The sequence below is a fragment of the Etheostoma spectabile genome, chromosome 23 (assembly GCF_008692095.1).
Source record: "Etheostoma spectabile isolate EspeVRDwgs_2016 chromosome 23, UIUC_Espe_1.0, whole genome shotgun sequence".
NCBI lineage: Eukaryota > Metazoa > Chordata > Actinopteri > Perciformes > Percidae > Etheostoma > Etheostoma spectabile.
The window spans coordinates 7956541-7976231 of record NC_045755.1 but is presented as its reverse complement, the minus strand read 5'-3'; the positions used below and the strand labels follow the sequence as shown (position 1 = coordinate 7976231).

The following is a 19691-nucleotide window of genomic DNA, read 5'->3' as shown; positions in this document are numbered from 1 at the left end:
CCCCCCTTCTCATTCTCTCCAGGTCTGAAAACAGCTTTGGTAATCTCAAACAGAGCTTTTGCATTACGCTCCTGCAATAACCTTTAATTTCATGGTGTATTTGTTGCATTCAGAGCACAGGCCGGATTACAACCGACAATCTTCAGACTTATACAGCGCAAATAAACTGCATGGAGAGATCATGATCTGTACCCACCCACTGCCACCATCCTGCTTTGTAGCTGTGTGCCGGGATGAAGGGGAGACCCCCACCAACAAGCATGCAGTTTACCAGTTACCAATTAGCCCCAGAGCAAGAGCAGGCCCGGCACTGGCACATGTGGTTAAGAGGCGAGCGCTGCGGGAGAGCGCCAGATGATGAAGGGATGAGAAAGGGGAAGGGGGGGTTGAAGAGCACAGTGAAGGGGCTGGGGGGCGAGAGAAGGAGGAGTGTTACGTGTGCCAGACACGTGTATGCCAGTTTTTGGCTACTGGGCATGTCATTCACTTCCAGCTAGTGAAGACAAAGACAGATAATGGGGGCCCTTCTTTAATTCCAAGACCACTTTGAGTCAGAAATTTAGGAAACAATTCAGATTGAGATGTAATGTGAAGGCATCCGATGAATGAGTTGCTTTCCTAAAGAAACCCAACATCTCGTCCCTCCCCTCACCTCGCCTAGAGCATCTTTCTGCTGTGTAGCCTGCCAATTGGGCCCAGTGCCAGTCGCATTTGCAGCCACATGGGACCCTTGTCTTTTTCCCTTGCCTAATGAAATGACAAAACAACAGATTTGCATATGCAGAAACAGGTGTTGTAACAGGTTTGACTCCTCTTGACCCAAGCCGTGTTAAAGAGAGAAAATGCAAAGAGAAAAAAAAACATGCATGAAAAAAAACTAAAAAAAAAAAAGTTTATGACCAACAGATGCCCGGAGGTATTTAGGCTCTAATGGGCACTCAAGTCTGCACCATCTGCCCTGCTACTTGCCAGAAATGACAATCTAAATTAAACACCACTCATCAAATATCATAAAAATAAACCATTGTTTTGCTGCCTCCATATGTTGTGGCCATTTCATTTCGTTCACTGAGAGTAGCAATGGAGGCTGAGCTTCGAGGCCTATAGCTGTGATCCAGGGAAAATCCAGAGAGCCTGTAATTACCCTCCCACCGATGCGATGTCTTCAGACCAGAGCCCTGCGTCATCTTACCCATTATCCAAGTCCATCCTCTCCACATTACAGAGTAGAAAACCTAACAGCGGCGATGTGGTGAAAACACAGTCATTGTTTAGAGTAGGATTAGGGGTTGCCATCCAAGAGCACAAGCTGGGTGTTCAGATGGGGAAAGGAGATTAAATCACTAAACTATACTTACTAGTCACTAGATAACTGCTATTAGGTTCTATGCAACTGTGTATTCACCATGCCAGAAAGCAACATTGTATTGGAGTGTGTGTTGCCTTGAAACAACGCACACTAACAGCGATGCATCTCTGAAAATGTCAAACGACTCTCCTCCACATTTTTGACCAAATTGTGTCCTGGCCCAAAGGGCTCGACTGGAAACATTCCTTTTGTCCTTTACTGAAAGACACAGCTACTGTACAACACCCCTGCCCGCCAAACCCATTTTAACCACCACCACCCAACCCCCCACTTCCATTTTTCCTACTGTTTTTATTTAGATGAGGGAGACAGAAGGAGCAAACCTGAGACAGTCGTGACCCTGCGCGAGTGTTGTAACTTGGTCTAGAGCTACGCCGGCAGAAGGCAGCACCATATGCCCTCAGCCTCGAGCTGGATGCTCTTTCTGCAGCCTAATGTGCCTGTCAAAAACTGTTACTGTCACACCCCCCCCCCCCCCCCCCCCCCATGTTTTTTTCCCCCTCTCACAAAATGTTTGAAATAAACATTTTCTCCTTCTTTCTCTCTGGGTAAAGAGGGAAGGTCCTTGGAGAGGCACAGATAATAACACACTAACTGTTAAGTATTGATGTATCATGGTCAGAAACATAAATAGTGTATGGCTAAAGCTCAGCTATCTTAGCCATGCATACATTAAAAAAAACTAATCCATTTTTTTTTCAGATCATTACCCTCTGGTTGTCAGACATTTATTAGGGTGGAATTAACCCAAAGACGTATCACTTTGTTTTTCCTCATTTTACCTGTATTGTAAAATGTGCAGCATACAGTATCTATATCACACCTACCACTAACAATAACATTATGTTGTCATTACTAAAGGATGCCAGAGATGTCTTAATAAAAAGGCCCTTTGAACAATGGTTGAGTTAGCTACCACTGTTAGCCCACGGTGCTGTCTCACATGAGGTTTGACTGTTTACGAATGACAGGCCGAAGGCTGAATGCATTCTCAGCAACAGTGACCTTGCCTTTTACCATGAGTGACCCTCTATCTTTAATTCAGGGCAAGACCCCAAAACCAACACATTTTTTTCACACCAGGACACTGTCCATCTGACCGTGACTTGAATAAGAGCTGCTATGCCTTCACACCTCACTGACCAGAAAGTAAACATGCAATTGTTAACTCAACAAGGAAAAACTGAGGGCAGTTTAAAAAAAAACAACTAGGAAAGGTCTGTGGCTGTTGCTGGTGTACTGTGATTCCAATAAGTTTATTGGACAAACAGACTGACAAGTCAGTAAGTGTTGCAGGCCAAGCTTATGGCAGCTTGGAGTGTCAGCTCAACAGGAGACTATTAAACTACAAGTTCACCGTCAAGACTATGGTGCCAAGAGGTGAACTCTAAACCTTATGAAAAGGTATAAATTATCCTACATAGCTCTAAAGAAATATTGTGTAAGCAAACCAAACGGTTGTTTTAGAACTTAACATACATGTCCTTTTCCACTTCAGAATCCAACACACTGCGAGGTTATACACACACATACACAGCCAAAAGCTACACTTTTTGTGGCTTTACAATCCTTGGAAGGGAGTATGATGACGTAAGATATGATATTTGCAAAACAATCTTTGCGAGATATTTTGACACTTGATTGTTTTGGTCTGAGTAAATATGTAACCGCAGTCATTTTGAACTTGGCCAAGCAAACATGAGAGCCATAAAAGTAAACTCAAACTAATTCTACATGTGACTATGAACTGAGATGAAACAAATGGCTAGTCACGAACTCTTTCCTCAGATAGTTCCTATCTCACCCTTGTGTGGGCAGCCTGCAATCTCTTTTCTAATCCTCATCCCCTGACCCCACCCTGCACAGCTTTCTCCGGCCAAAGAGTCACAACGTTTCTCCCTCACAACAGTGTTGAGTCAGGCTTAAGAAGTGACCCAGAGCGTAAAGACTCAAGATTCTCAGTAACTGTGGCACACAAAACATCATTACTGTGATGCGGATAATTACAGTGCAAAAGGGTGGCCTCTTAAGCATGTAATACACTCTTTTATCTTAAGAAGTCAATCTCTCCCAAGCTGACAGCTTGCAGTATATGATCCTGGTAAACAAATACTTTTGTGCTGCACAAAAGTGCCATTAAAAGGCCAAAACTGTCAACACAAATTCCATTCTTACAGGAGAGGGGGGAGGGAACCAAAGTGGGAGGGAGGGGGAGAAGGAGAGGAGGGGGGGGGGGGGGGGGGGGGGGGGGGGGGGGGAAGGACTTGATCACTTCTGGTTGCTTTAACTTGCATGGAGGTTGTCATGGAAACATTTCTATGAAGTTAACCAGGATAAAACCTGAGCTTTTGCCATTTAATTGCCTTTCAGCTGAGTAACAGGACCAAGTTAGCTATATGCGAAAGCACACTGTGTACACGGATGAGCTCAGTGAGATGGTTAGAAAAATGAAGCTGGTGCACCACTCCCATTACATTTTTCTTACCCATTTCCCCCCCCAAATTCAGCAACACCTCAAGGGTTGAGCGAGCAGTCTGTTTCATTACAGAGGTGTTGGGGGATGGGTGCAATTCAAAAGCTAATCTTAAAGTGTTTCATTGCCTAAGAAGTACTCTGACTCAAAACGGTATTGATGTGATCTGTGCAGAAAATCCACCTTCTGGACAGTGAATGCGATTCTAAATCTGCCAGTTTGCATGTTGCCCGTTTTGTCCGTTTGAGCAGTTTCTGCATGCACAGTAAATGCACACAAAGTTTTCACAGGACTCTCAGAATTCAAAAAACAAATTGCAATGCATTTTCCACGTCAGCTCAGCTGGAAGCAACAATTTTCATATCTGAGATAAAAAAACCATGCATCAACCAATGTTCATTGAGCTGAAAGCTGAATCTTAATATTGATAAATGATTGAAACGTATGACAGGGTATACACATTAATCCTGTGGAGGACATTCATTTTCCTATTACCATAATGTAGAGCACGACCACCCGATGATAAATGCAGCAATCAAAAAATGGACGCAGAGTGGGGAGAGTCGGGGTAATAAGTGCACTGCTCCCAACAACGGTCAGTGTTGGAGGGAGACTAATGGAAAGTCTCTCTCAATCTCTCCCACTGCCTTGGGAGAAAAAAAAAAATACATCCTGTTTTACAAAATCAAGTGGCTTTACCTAATGCACACGCCACCCTGACAACAAGTAAACAAGAGAGTAGGGACTAATTTAAACATGCTTTAAGAAATGATTACAGGGGCAGTTCAACAAAGGGGTTGATTGTGCGCTGTCAATGACATATTTCACAAGGGGCATTTATTGCCGCCTGGCCTTTGAAGAGTGAGAGCTGCTGAGTGAGGGGGGAACTGGCCCACACCTGCATAACTGAGGAGGGAACACCTGTGCACCCTGCGGCTCGAACAAGGTGGGTCGATCCAGCTAATCCAGGGGTGAAAGCTGATCAGAGGACAGGCCCGAAGAGTTCAGCAGCTCCCACTACCTCGTTAGTCTCTCTTTACCCCAAAAAAAGTTACATGTATTGATTTTTGGGCCATAGTGATTTGCTCTGAGAACAGTGGCAAGACACAGACAGTGACATAGAGGAACTCAGCAGAAGCTTTTATGAGCTTTTACGGTTTTGCTTAATTAGAATTTTAGGTCAGTCATCATGAATTGTGATAAGCTACCAGCATCCCTGTTTGTTTTTCTGGACAAAAAAAAATGGAATATAAAAATGGAGCAAGCAAGCACGGTAAGGTGTTGACTGCTGATTGTCATAGATATTGATCATGCAGATAAAGCATTGATAATTTACAAACAACTACAGCCTATGCTCTGACTCTAACTGCATTTCATTTTCAGTGTTTGAGCTAAAGAAACTGTGACAATGCTATTTTAAAAACACTGAGGACTGATTCATAAATCTATGCAACCCTTATGTCACACATTGCATTACCATGGCTACAATACCAAAGGTATTTTAACAACTGCAATAATCCTGGCCTATTTGATAAATAAGAAAAGTAAGATGCCATATGGATTTAGTACGCGATATATAACAAGTTGTATTTAACATCATGTGTTCACGGTTTACATACGTTTGTAGTAATTACTGCAATTTAGCAATAACCAATAGATTACAGCAAACACTAAATAGACAGTAAAGTGGCTTTTAATGACATTTAATGGAGATGTAGTCTGACATTAGACGTTGTTAAAGACGCATTTAGACCAAATCAAACTCTAACAGGGCAGTTATTACTAATTTGACCGAATTCAGCACAGTTCTGAACAGATTGCCTTTTAAAATACATCTTTAGATATGCCATTTATGACTTGGTGATAAATAAAAATCGTTCATGGGCTACAATTTGCAAGCCCCATTTATGCATTGAATTAGACTAAAGGTTAACACAAAATGCAGATAGGAAACTAAAGTCAGTGTTCAGCGTTCAGAGCGGGCAAAGCTTGGACAGTGCTGTCTGAAGGTCCAACATGAAAAAAGCCTTTAATAGGTGCTCGCTAATTTAAAAAGCACGACAAAAGTCCACGCGCAACGAGTAAATAATAATGTTGCAAGTCAAGTTGCAAAGCGCTGGATAACACAGAACAAACTTGTGGCCGGCGGTCCACTTCCTAATTCAAAAAAAAAAGTCAAAGAGTGCGGGGAGAAATAGGCGAACCACAAGAAGACAAACTTACCACAAAAAAATGGCAGGTATATTCTCCTCGCGGTAAAGTCAAAGGGACACACCAGGTGAGAAGTCGTCGTCCTCTATGTTTGCAGAGATCTTCGCACGTGACTGTACAAGTTCACCATAACGCAGAGAAAATGAACAACAAGCTGCAGAGTAAATAAAAAGCTCAATATTCCTCCGCTGGGCACCGCTGTCGGAGACACACACACACACTCTCTCCTGCTGTCTCCCGTCAACGCCGCTGTTATTACTAATGCAACAGAGGGAAAAGCAGTACACTGAGTCCCGTTTGAATGACGCGCAATGCGAGGAAGACGCGGCTTGTTTTTTTCTCGTTACGATTCAAACACACATCAAGCTAGTATCGCAGCAAGCAAGTATATTTGGGACTAGAAACCCCCCCAGGGGAGGCACTTGCTTGTGCGCGGAGGTGTGTTGTTATTTTTGGGCGTGCTGCGACCCCGTGTGACGTCAGGGCCACCTGCTAAGTAAACAAAAAGTAATTTTAAAAGTTTGTGTCTCCTTTTTCTAACGTTTCACGGTGTGGTTGCCTATTTCTCTAAGCGGGTTGGGAGTTGTGTGTTAGGAAGCTTCTAGTAGGACAGGCTCATTGTTGTCGGGGACCGGTAGCCTACCAGTAACGGGACGGTCCTTAACCATAAGATAAGTTTTCTGGATCTGAGATCACCGAAAAGTCGCTTCAATGCAAAGACATCCGCAAGTGGGAACTACATAAAAAAATAAGTCATTATATCATTATATAAATATAACCGTAGTGTTGCTGCAATTTTTCAACAGTAACTTTCACTTTTTCTGTGGTCGACATGGCTTCTCCATGGCGACCACACAGTGACCGACATGGTTTTCTTTTCTAATCTTTAACTTTTTTTTTTTTTATACAGGAAGTTGTGTGTTTTCCCGGTCATATCTGTACGTCGCTCACATATGCTATTAAGACTATTATGATATTCTGCACAATAGAAATATGTAACCATTGTTGAAAATGAATCCCGACGAAGTACATCAATGCAAAATGAAGATGTGAGATTGTGTAAATCAGGAAACAGCACTGACAGTCAAGTCCGGATTTAAAATGTAGCCTACACTCAACTGTACATTTTTTTTGGTTACACATTTTACACCAGCCTTCATTTTTACATACATTTTAGATGCACCTTATTAGTTCAATCAATTTTCAAAAAGACTTGATGATCGTCTGGAAGTGATACAGGTAAACGATGGATAATCAATAACTGTAATAACGGTACATATCTTACAAATTGGTGTTAATGCATGCAATTAGGCCTTCGTATTTTACTGTAAACACAAGTTTAGACTAACTACACCTCATTCTAAATGTTATCTAATAAAAACAATGCTAAATAATTACTTTATTAGCCTACAAAAATAATAAGTAGGCTATTTGAATTAAGGAATTGTCTTATCCATTCTTGTCATACCTTCACAAGGTAATAGTAGATCCGAAGGCAGTCAGCAGTAGTTAAAAGGCTTTGCTTGATTCTGTCTCGTCTTTCTTTTATTTTCTTTTTTCTTTTTTTCCTAACCGCTGAGACGTTCACGGTCAAGAAATGAATGACCAGATTATCATCAACTGAAAAAAAAGAAATGGTTGGGGGCAACCTTTTAAAAATGTAAGACGCGAGAAGTGTATCTTGTCTTATTCTCTCTACTGTCAACACTTTAAATGCTATATTTCATGTTATTTATATTATGACCGACTCATTGTGAGAAATAGGATTTGTGCATGGATAAGAAGCTTTTTGTTTTGTTTTAAATGAAAAAAACAGCATGCTGCCGGTGTGTTTAATTCAGTGTGCCAGTGTGAATTTAAATTGCGTCAATTAAGCGGAGTTTTTTTTTTATTTTTATGAATAAAACATAAAATACTCGACATCTCCTTATTAGTTATTATTGTCCATATTAATATAATAGTGTAATCCTTAAACTATGTTCCCACATTGGTGTGCAGGCACGGAATATGATGCACCGTTGCCATACAATACATTCAAATTATCCTAAAATTGGCCTAGATTAAAAATGGAAAAAAAAAGTCAGTGACATTTTTATGAAATAAAAAAAACAAGTGGGATATTGTTCTAGTTGAAAATTTGCCCAGGCATATCGAATTACAATGCCTAAAGTGAAATAAGTTGGACTATTGGATATTAGTGTTTGTTTGTGTTACAGATCCTAATTGCCATTGAAATAAAATCCATCAAATGGAGTAGGAGGAAATAGCATCTGGGAAGTGATGAAGATGAGAATGGAAAACAAGTATAATGAAATTGTGGTGGTATGCTGCCACCTATTGGTCAATTCTAATAACAGTCTGTCCAAGTTAAACACACGAAACAACGGACTGTAAATAACACAGGGGAACTTTTATTTTTTTCCCTTTCAATTTAGATTGAATTTTTTTGTTCTCTTACACTATCTGCACAACCCATTATCACAAAAGAAGTGCAAACTGAAAAATGCAAGATCACTTGTCTGAGATGTAGGTTACTCTGATCACATAGTGCCATCTGCTGTACATTAGACACACGAGTCCTGTTAATAAATGCAAAGGGGCGACAGAATAACAGGTGCAAACACATTTTTTGTTGATACTATTAAAGACTTGATTACGCTTTTTGATCATTTTTTGATGAGCAGTTTGTTGTGCAAATTGTTCCTGATATTTTGACCGCTTCCTTACAGTAAATGTGAACACCTAAAGAGAGAATAACTAAAGCACATGTTGGATTCATTGTTACATTTTTACAGTATGAACTTTCAAATTCTTGAATTTAACAAACACATAGCATTTTTAACACTCATTCATACATCTATGCCTTTACAAATGTTGCAAATCAGAATTTCTGATACAATTTACAGACCTAAACTGCAATTAAAAGTAAAAAGTGAACCTCTGTGGCTTCAAAACATAGAACAAAGGGTCCTTTGATGACAAAAACCCGCTCACCTACCTGTGAAGGATTGTATATCCGGCACTAAAGTCTATTTACAAGAAAAACTGGATTTTGGGGTATAGTTACACTGCATATCTAGGATTAGTTGGAGTTCCTATCCGAGACAGTGGCACACACGAACTCCATTCACTACAAAGAACAGAATAATCTTCAGTCTTCTGTTCTGAGATGCAGTGAACCTGCTTCCAATGGCAATGATACGAGAGGATCTGTAGATAACCTAACTCAGATGTCAATACTCGCCTAACTCAAAGTTCTTTCAAGCACAGTATCAGCAATAATAATAATTTAAGACGTTACTGATCTCAACAGGGAAATTATTATTATTATTATTATTATTACTATTATTATTCTGTTTTGCAGTATGCACATGGACGTCAGGGGTCACCATCAGCTCCGGAGCATTTCCCCTACAGCAGGTAGGATGACATTGTCCTGGGGAGTCGGGGTCCTTTACTTCCTGCCAGTTAAAGTCTATTCAACTTGCTGCACTACATTACAGGATGTAAATTCTCCAAAACAGTGTGACTAATAGTTTACAATGTAAAATCAATAACTGAATAGTTTTCTTAGATAAACATAGCCAATATTTGATAGCAGCTCTCATGTGTGTAACTGATTATATGTGAGAAATTAGAGCATTTTATTGTACAGTTACTTATTAAGTATTTTTGAGGTAAATGCTAGTAAATGCTACTAATGGTGACATGCTGATGTTTACCATGCTCACCATCTTAGTTTAGCATACTAGCAGGCTAACATTGACTACTTACTAGCATTCAACACAAAGTACAGCTGAAGATGAGGGAAATGTCATTAGTTATACAGGTATTTGGTCAAGTGCCAACAATCTGAAGTAATTAAAACTCTGACCTGATGATGGTGCTAGATGAAAAGTTAAGGGATTACTAAAGTTACGACAATTCATTCAGACTTCAACAAAAAGGTACAAATTGAATGGCAATGCAATAAATAGTCTGGAGCACAGTGAAGAAGCAACTGCATTTTATTCAAGCCAATGAATAATGTCATCAAGTGGTAATTCAGTTTCCATTTCTGCAACTCCTGTGAGAAGCATCTCCATCTGGCATAAAGTCTACGGCAGCTTTGTATATAAATGCACAAAGTAGATCTCATGGTAATAAAATGATATACTGTTATTCTAGTAATGGCAGTCTCTGTTCTCACCTGGCCACAATTACCAGAAGACACTCTATAATACGTACCATTGCACTCTGATCAAAATTCCAATCTCCTCCAAATCACCATTGTGTTTTGTATAATGCCACAAGGATATTAAAGTTTAAATACAGATGGTAGTTTGGATATTGGAATAATTCCACATTTGAAGGAGCAAAATATAGACACTAAATACAGACTGTTTGTATACTAGTTTTGCTTTAATATTATAAAAGCTATATTTCCCATTATTTATTTTGCAACTAACAAACATATTGTGTGAGGATAACTGACCTGGCCTGGTGTAGTTATACGTGTCCTATTAATAGGCCTGGCTCAGACTCACAATGTTCAGCTGTAACCAAACTCCATCTGTCAAGTCACGTCCTCTCCCTGCTCTCCCTTCTACAGTTTCACTGTAGCCAGGCTAGGGGCACTCTGGTCTGTGCCACCCTCCGAGCCAGACAAACAGCAGGACGGGCAGACAGCTGCCTCTCAGACCACCGCATATAATGGAGGGTCTGAACATCCAGCCCTTGGAAGAAGACAGGGTTGTTATGGAGGAGGAAAGTAAAAACAATAGGGAGCAGGAAGAGGAAGAAATGGAGGCCACATCTCCCATGGGTTCCACCACAGACGAGGAAACAGAGGAGGACTCCGAACCCGAGCCCCCACAGGTCATTCGGAGGAAGGTGTCATTTGCTGATGCATTTGGCCTCAACCTTGTGTCGGTTAAGGAGTTTGACAATGCTGAAGTAACAGAGGTAGAAGACAGCCAGTCCCCTGAGAATGAGGCAACACACCCCTTGGAGGAGTACTACATGTCCTGTCTGTTTATTGTCCCCTCATCCCCAGAGGAGCTGGAACAGAGGCTACAAGCACAGATGGTTGAGCTTGAAAGCATCGAGCTCCTCCCAGGAACAACCACACTGCGTGGCATCATCAGGGTTGTCAACCTCTGCTTCACTAAGTCTGTATACGTCCGGATGAGCCTGGATCGCTGGACAAGCTACTTTGACCTGTTGGCGGAATACGTGCCTGGATCCAGTGATAGGAAAACAGACAGGTTTACTTTTAAGTATACTCTGGTACCACCCTCTGAGAGAGAGGGGATCAGAGTAGAGGTCTGTCTACGTTATGAATGTTCAGTCGGCACCTTTTGGGCTAATAACAAGGACATGAACTATGTGCTGTTCTGCTACCAGAAAGGACATGTAAAGGAGCATGGGCCTCTAGTGCAAGAGGAGAGTAGCAGCTACAGGAACAAGAGGAGCTGTCTCAAAGCTAACCGGTGAGAGAACCTAATGCTTAATCTTTTTTTAAACATGCCACTGCCAAAGGAAGTCACATCACACTTGGGGCAAAAGATGGCATTCTATAATCCATATTCACATAAAATGGAGGGTTATTTTGGATCCATCAGTGCAAACTTTTCTTAAGTAAAGCTATTTACAAGTTCTTGCTGCGACTGCCTGGCATAAATCAACCAGAAACAAAAAAAGGTCTCAAATAACTAATTTGCTGTGGCAGGGATTTTGACACATGCAGGTGTCTATTTAAACTGTGCTGCTCCTCTCATTAGTCAACTGTGTGTTTACAGTAAGCCGTTATGTGACTTTTCAGTAATGGATGTTTGGACTGCAGAACACATATTGCCCATTTAAGGTCAGGTGTCTGTCCAGGTTTCCATGACGTCTCACCATGCCACAGGAAGCCAGATCCGCTGACTTTATCCTCTTTGACTCCAATTCACATATTGCTTCTAATTTCTGCTTCAGGAACAAACACTAGTTATGTATTGATACATATTCTGGACTGACTTGCTACAGTATAAAATATATTTAGATGTGATAATACAGCAGACAAACACATTACAAAATTAAAAACATTAAAATTGTCTCAGTTTCAAATGCTGCTGGCACAGATATGTGATGTCTACATGGAACTAAGGATTACAGCTATTTTGTGTACACCTCTTACTGTGTTTCACGATCAAAGCAGGTACAGGTACAGTACAGGTGAGATGAAGAAAACCAACAGAATAACAAGGTAATGAGGATGTCTGTTGAAGTACACAGACTAGGTGAAAGCTCTGACCCCCTCTTAATTTATTTTTTTATGTATTGATTTATTGTTATTCATTTATTTGAGCGCCTCTTTATTGCTTTTCAGTAAACATAATACATAAAAATGAGATACTGCAGCTAAAGGGGAACTAGACAAATTAAACACTGAGCCTTGAAATATTATGAGACAAGGTGGTTAGTGGAAAGAGGGTGTCAATGCTGGTGGCTCTTTTAATTTGAAAAGATGGAATGGTTTGACCATCCCACATATCACAACTCTGTTCAGAGTTAACAGAATTCAAATAATTGTAGAAACAAATTCTGCATTTTGGAATTAAGCCACTCAAAATACAGCAGAATATAAAACGCTAAGAAATTGATTTAATAGCTGTAAAACATATGTGAGCTTATGTAATGTTATTCCAACTTCATTTTGAACCACAGAAGGGCAAGAGCGGATGAAAAGACCATTGAGACCAGTGACACATCACCAGCTGCTGCAGGTGTGTACACTTAATGTTTTTATGTAAATGTGCATGTATACATACACATAATGAAGGGTGTGTATACGCAAGTGTGCAAGCTAATTTTGACCCTTGTGATTGTCCTTTTTTTGCAGAAGCTGAGGCCACACATAAAGCAGAGGAGGCTAAGAGAAAGGACAACTCCGCTACACAATCACTACTATACCACAAAGAACAAAAACCCTTGGTGAGGTTCATTTATCATCTTTTGGAGGAACAGACTCTCCTTGAAGTCTGGGAAACAAAATGAAACACCAACACCACCCAGAACCACCACTTGCAACAAAACAACTCACAATCAATGCTGGTCTCTAACTGCAGATATAAACTGTAAATACAGTGAGAAAGTATGTGTGTTGTTTCTGCAAAGATACAATGCCTGAGCCAACAATGCATGTCAAAATGTGCAGTGTTCAGTGTCAGTAAAGCTGATAATGTAAACAAAAATAGCCTAATATACTGAGGATTCAGCAATTTTACAGTATATTGCATCATCACAGTAATGTTAAATATCAAAGAATATTAAATGAATTGGCTATTGCATTAATTTTTTTCAACAAGCCAGTATTTGTAAAGTAGCTGATGATCGTAAATACTAACAACACTGGCAGCCTCTGGTTATAGTTCAAGTAGTTCAAGCATTAACACTTGGCTTGATCTTTGGCCTTTTTGACAGGTGGATAGCATAAAAAGCAGACAGAGAGCAGAACGTTTGGCACGTGTGAAGGACTTCTTCTCCAAAAGGAGGCAGCAAGTACCAAAGGCGTATTCCCATGACTCAGCCAATGGCCAGAAAGTTTCTCAGCCTTTGCCAACTTCGTGGGGTGACTCTGCCAGCTTTCTCCATAAATGCCAAAAGAAACAATCCATCGAGAGTCCACAGGTGCTCACCTACCACCAGATTCCCCTGCTTACACTGGACTGGAACAATGACAGAGCCCATCAGTGGGGGGCTGCTGACATGCATGACGTCTGGCCTGGAAGAGCTAAAAAGACCTTGTCAAAAGCGTCAGAGGAAAATATAGAAGATGCACCTTCTGTCAATGATATGTGGGAGACCTTTCGTAATGGTACAGATAATACCACCGATAAAGAATCCTCGGTGCGTGATGCATGGCAGGCATTTCTTAATGGGCCGAGCTGTACGGACCATTCTGGTGTTCCAGAGTCAGAGTGGCTGCAGACAGCAGCGTCTGTGTCCCCCTCAAATGATAAAGAGCCCAATGCCCGATATGCAGCAAGCAGTGAAGAGTATGAAATGCAGGTGGGCACGGATACACCCACCACCTTACATGCACACACCTCAGCTGTATGTCAGCTGCTGTCAGACACTTGCAAAATATCATTGGCTAATGTAACCTTGAACGCGGAAAACCACCAGCCAGCACAGGCGAGTGTCAGCAGCCCAAGAAATGACACAGCGACACAAGATGCATCCCAAAGGTCACAATCAACGTCTGTAACTGACACTCCGCAGGAATTTTGCCTCAAGGGGGCAACGGCTGTGTCCAAGGGCTCTGTTGACAGTTCAACTGAGTTTCACAAGCATGCGATCTGGGAGCAGGAAAGTGAAGGAATAATAGGAAGAGCAGAAGGAATAGGAAGAGATGAGACATTCATACCACACAGAGCTGACTTAGTAAAAAGCTCAGGGGAGTCACAGACAACAGATATGACAGCAATGCCAGAGTCTCAGAATGCCACCGCTGTTGATAGCATCTCACAGGGAGCAAGACTGGATGAGGGTTTTTCTTCCAGCAGGAAAGGGGAGGCTACAGGAACCGCACACAATGTCACAAAAGACACGCTGGCATTTAGAGGGACAATCAGAAAGGGGAAAAAGGATGTGGAGAGGTTTGTCTTTTCCACATCCAGACAAGGGATGGAGGAAGGGATCATGAATGAATGTACGGAAAAAAAAGTATCTACAGATGAGGAGATATTTAGGCCACACAAAACAGAACAGTGTGAAATCTCCCAGTTATGTGCAGATGAAAAGAAACATGAGGAATTCAGGCCAAAGCAAAACCGTGAAAATCCATTACAGGAGGATGAGAGCGATGAAAATGAAATAAGATTTGCACAGACAAATGCAGATGAATCCAATTCAAGCCAAATGTCTGAGGAAAATGTCAGGCAAAGCCAAATAATTCGAAGTGAATTCAAATTGGATGAATCAGGGAGTGAAGATGTTGCATCAAATAACAAAAACTTGGAAGTATTCAAAAAGACAGAGGTGGAAACTTCCTATGGTACAATAAGCGACAATAACACAAAGAGACTAATTGGTGCAAAAGTGGGACCTGTTCAGGTATTAAATAAGGAACATAATGACAAAGCTTTACAACGCAATTCATCATTGCAGAGGAGAAACACAGCAATAATTTCCGAAGTACCTAATAAACTGACAAGGCCAATCCAAGCAGGAGAAGAAGTGTGCATTCAGAAAGAGGAGGATGACTCAACATTGACACAAATACAGGAAAATGTACTGAACTCTGAAACAGGTGGACATTTATTAGGGTCAAATATGACTGAGGAAGGAAAAATCTTGAGTTGGGATAGAATAATTGAGGAGCAACAGGAAATAAACCCAGCAGCACAGATACGACACAACGTGGAATCAAGGGAAATGAAAAAGATCTTCCAAGTTGGCCAATATACATGCAGGCCTTTTCCAACAGATAAATGCAACCCAAACCCTATGGAGGTGGTAGAAATGAGATGGAGTCATTCAGGGGATGATATGAAGGGTCAGAAAGAGGACTTAGGCCATGAAATAAGCCCAGATGTAGTTATTGCAAAGAAGAACTTTGTTGAGAAAGACACTTCAACAGAACTTCAACACCAACCGGAGACATTAGAAAGAACAGAGGAAGGTATGAGTCAGAGAGACAAAGACGAGATGGTAAGTATTGGAGAGTTGAAAATAAAAGTGCTGGGGGAGTTGATGGGTAATGTGGAGAACCCTCAGGGGAAGAGGAGGAACGCACCAGCTGAATTGAAAGGACGAGAGTTGTCAGCAGAAGTTGAGTGCTCTCCACATGTTGAATATAAAAAAATGTCAAAGGGAACAAAAGACCCTATTACAGCAGAAAATACTGCAGCACTTGAAGTGATCGAGTCGGGATTGAAGGAGATGTTCATAGAAAGATTTGGAGAAGATTTGGTCAGAGGGATTTGGGAAGAGGTGTTCGGTCAGAAAGAACAGGCCTCTAATAGAGACACAGATATTGTTGATGGAATGGAGGGCAAGCAGGCAGATGTACCTGATATTACACAAGATTGTCTTCCTCTTTCTGAAAAAGATTTGAATGATGCTTTTGATTCCGATGTATTTTCCATGATAGAACTACCAACAGATCAAAACCTAAGTCTTGGTCAAGGCCTAGAGCAAACCGTAGCCACTAGGAGCAAGGAATACTCCCCAAATGAGAGTCAGTCACTCACCACAGCAGAAGAAGCTCACTTCCTCTCAGAATCACAGACAGATTTAAATTCAAGTGTTCATCTCGGCCAAGATCTCACCCCCAATTTAGCTGCTCAGTCATTGACTGAATCAGCCCAAAGCTCTCCAAAGGATCAGGAAGACTTCACTCAAATAAAAGAAAGATCAGTCACCCTTCAGGAGACAGGTAGACAAATAGAAGACTATGAAGTCACCCACAGGAAGAGTTTAAGTGGATCAGCCCGCCCATCTCACAAACATCTGAGTTCGTACTCTGACAAATTAAAAGAGTCCAATAGTGTTGTGTGTTGGAGTGGGTTATACATCCTCAGTCACATCACCAGACTTCTAATCTGCATCCTTCTAGTTGTTGGGTTCTTCTTCACTGTTTTCCTTTACGATTTCCCAGCATTCTTTGCGGTCTACGTATTTTCATTGTGCTGGTGGTTTTATAAGTGGAAGAGACATCGAGTGGCAACAAACAAGGTGATGGTGGGATAGGCCGAGAGTGCTGTGTGTAGTATTTTTAAACATCAGTACATCACTGTTAAATGAATTGTAATGCCTTCAATATCTTTCTACTGTTTATTCAGACTGGCAAGACCATTGTGAGGATGATTGGAGGCAACAAGAACAGGTGCGACAAAACAAAATGCTACACATATCACTCGTAGCGTGTGTTTGGCTCTGTGTTTTTATATTTTGTTGTTTCTAACTCTAAGTTTAGTGCAGTGGCTCCAAATTATTTTCTGCTTGTGACCCCTTCAAACAAAGCGGTGTCTACTTGTGACCCCTGGTCATTTGTTGCAAGTCTACTGGTTATAACCAGTTCAACTAAAGAGTGTTTTCATTAATGAATTTTGATGTGTTTTTCTTGTGGCCCCTTGTGGTGGTCCCTAACCCAGAATTGGAAACCACTGAATTAGTATATCCGAAGGGGGTTTGGTTTTTGTGAATCAAATCAACAAACAAATCTATCTTTTCAAATAAACTTCAAATTAATTTGAGCAATTCAACATTAAAATTTCAATAAAAGTACTAGATTTTTATGGGAAAGCACCTGTTGCTGAATGTGTTGATTGAGTGTAAACAATGTGTGTGTTTGTACACTACCGGTCAAAGGTTTGGGGTCACTCAGAAATTTTCTTTGCACTCCATTATAGACAGAATACCAGCTGAGATCAGTTGCATTGTTTTTTTTAACCAGGGCAGCAGTTTTCAGATTACATTATATGCTCACATAATTGCAAAAGGGTTCTCCAATGTTTTCTCAGTTAGTTTTTTAAAATTATATCAGATTAGTAAACAGCATGTGCCTTTGGAACATTGGATAAATGGTTGCTGATAATGGGCAATGTAGATGTTGCAATAAAGTTTAGCCCCCCACTCAGATCAGCTGGTATTCTGTCTATAATGGAGTGGAATGGAAATTTGTAAGTGACCCCAAACTTTTTTTTAAAAGATTATTTTTGGGGCTTTTCCCTTTATTAGAGACAGTGGATAGACAGGAAAGGGGGGAGAGAGATGGGGATGACACGCAGCAAAGGGCTGCAGGTTGGATTCAAACCCAGGCCGCTGCAGGACTCAGCCTACATGGGGCGAACGCTCTTACTGGGTGAGCTAGAGGCTGCCCCAGTAACTCAAACTTTTGAACAGTAGTGTATATTTGCAGTGTTTACGGGCCCAATACCACTTTACAATGCACCAAGAGTGAACAGTGTGTTTGTGTTTGATGCTTGTAGACGGATGTCTGTAACTGTGGGGCATTGGAGATTTGAAACATTTCTCTTTCCCTGCTTTTCTTCAATAAAAGAAAAACTATTTTTGTCTTTTCCAGTATACAATTCATTTTTTACTTTAGATTCAATATTTTAAATGTTAATAACTTTTTTTCCAATCTCAAGTTAAAAAAGGTTAGGAAACAATTTGTACATGTAGTGTATTTCATGATACTTCACAGGATATAACTGGATTCAGATCAAAATGTTCATTGATGAATGCAGAGAAAGTAACTAGATCTATTTGCACACAATATTTACCTATGTTAACACATTCTTTTATCATTACACTCAACTTTTATTTATTACACAGAGTCGTTTTTAATCCTTTCACAAGATTCTGTTGGTCTATTTTCAGATACGGTCAAATTCAATTAGTGAAATTACCTACTTACTTATAATGTATTTGACACGCATGTAAACAGTATATTATGCATTTTATTCTTTAGCTTTTGCTTTTAACACCTTATCATTTTACACCTTTTTAGAGCACTTAAAAATTGCCCCCAAGGTTATTATCACCCTTTAAAAATAACCTGCTCAATAAGTCTATAAACAACGTGTTCTGTATCTAACCATATGTATTAATTACAATAGTGCGTGTTATCAAAACAAAACAACACACACTGAACTCCTACATGTTAAGTCATTGTAAAGCTTACTGGATACAATGTTAGCGTCACCTTAGTCTATATCCATGACGTTCCACTTCCGGCATTGCTCCAGTGCCTCAGGAAATTCCCAAGGGGGTAAGCCAGCCTCCGCAAAGCGTACTTACTATGGAGTCATTTCGTTGCTAACAAGCCAATAAATAACTTTACATTTGAATTGTTTAAAGACTATTTGTCTGTTGTTTATTTCTACAGACACACAAAATTGTATAAAAGGCTCCATTACCTTGTATCTCACGTTTTTGTAAAAATTGGCTAACGATTATTTCATAACCAAGAGACTTAATGTCACATAGTTGACAAATTACTGTACAGTACAGGAGAAGCTTGCAGACAGTTTTGGCTTACATTAGCTGTTTTAGTTTAATTACTAATGTTAACTAGCATTTTTGTTAGCAATAATTAGCCTGTGCCTATGTTATCTCCTATAGGTATATGTTACCTATGCTCTCCGTCTCTGCTGATCGGGAATGATTGAGATTTCTCTTGACACAGCCACCAGAAGATTTACAACTTTCAGACATGTTGCTCATGTCACATCTACGTCATCAAGCTCAGTTGACGGTCATCACCGGAAAAGTGCTTCTAATATCCTTCACTGGTCTCCGTTGCAAGTCTACGGCGTGGCTTTGTCCATTATTTTACTGTCTATGGAAATTCCGCCCAATGCATGTCCGTTTCCTTGAGATTTCTTTGTGTTGGAATTTTAAACTCTAGTGGATTGACAAGGACTATGGTTAACTGCTCCTCAGATCTCTGCAGACTAAAGACAGACAGCTAGTAAGACTATCTGTCTAATCTGAGTGTTCTGTTGCGTGACTAAAAAAACCTTTGAACGTACACATCCCACCAAAACAAGGTCCTTCCAGAGACTATTTTGCAGAGGCTCCGTGCTTTGCCCAAGACGATTGTGATTGGTTTAAAGAAATGTCAATGAACCAGAGCATGTTTTTCTCCCATCCCGGAATGCT

General features: G+C 40.6%; 2 protein-coding genes across 7 annotated transcripts in view; one reads left to right on the top strand and one right to left on the bottom strand.

Moving 5' to 3' along the window:
• foxp2 (forkhead box P2) overlaps nucleotides 1-6466 on the bottom strand; it is a 104238-nt gene extending 97772 nt beyond the window's left edge. Inside the window, exons 1-2 of one of the 6 annotated variants that reach the window (XM_032504852.1) lie at nucleotides 6066-6449; nucleotides 4741-4876 (exon numbers count right to left, since the gene is read on the bottom strand). The gene's annotated coding sequence lies outside the window, so the exon portion shown is untranslated. Of the gene's footprint in view, nucleotides 1-4740; nucleotides 4877-6065 lie in introns of all 6 variants that reach the window. The other 5 variants (XM_032504858.1, XM_032504854.1, XM_032504855.1 and 2 more) reach the window with 5 other exon arrangements.
• ppp1r3aa (protein phosphatase 1, regulatory subunit 3Aa) lies at nucleotides 4910-17443 on the top strand. The gene is made up of 6 exons (XM_032504850.1): nucleotides 4910-5115; nucleotides 9418-9473; nucleotides 10645-11524; nucleotides 12744-12802; nucleotides 12919-13010; nucleotides 13500-17443. The coding sequence occupies exons 3-6, from the start codon at nucleotides 10746-10748 to the stop codon at nucleotides 16770-16772; spliced, it is 4203 nt and encodes a 1400-aa protein (XP_032360741.1). The 5' UTR covers nucleotides 4910-5115; nucleotides 9418-9473; nucleotides 10645-10745; the 3' UTR covers nucleotides 16773-17443.
• Nucleotides 17444-19691: the final 2248 nt, after the last annotated feature.

Excerpts from the sequence above, each read along its gene's own strand:
- ppp1r3aa (XM_032504850.1), top strand. The coding sequence starts at position 10,746 with ATGGAGGGTCTGAACATCCAGCCCTTGGAAGAAGACAGGGTTGTTATG. Across the intron at positions 11,525-12,743 it reads AGCTGTCTCAAAGCTAACCG|AAGGGCAAGAGCGGATGAAA; the intron begins GTGAGAGAACCT and ends TTTGAACCACAG. Across the intron at positions 12,803-12,918 it reads CACATCACCAGCTGCTGCAG|AAGCTGAGGCCACACATAAA; the intron begins GTGTGTACACTT and ends CTTTTTTTGCAG.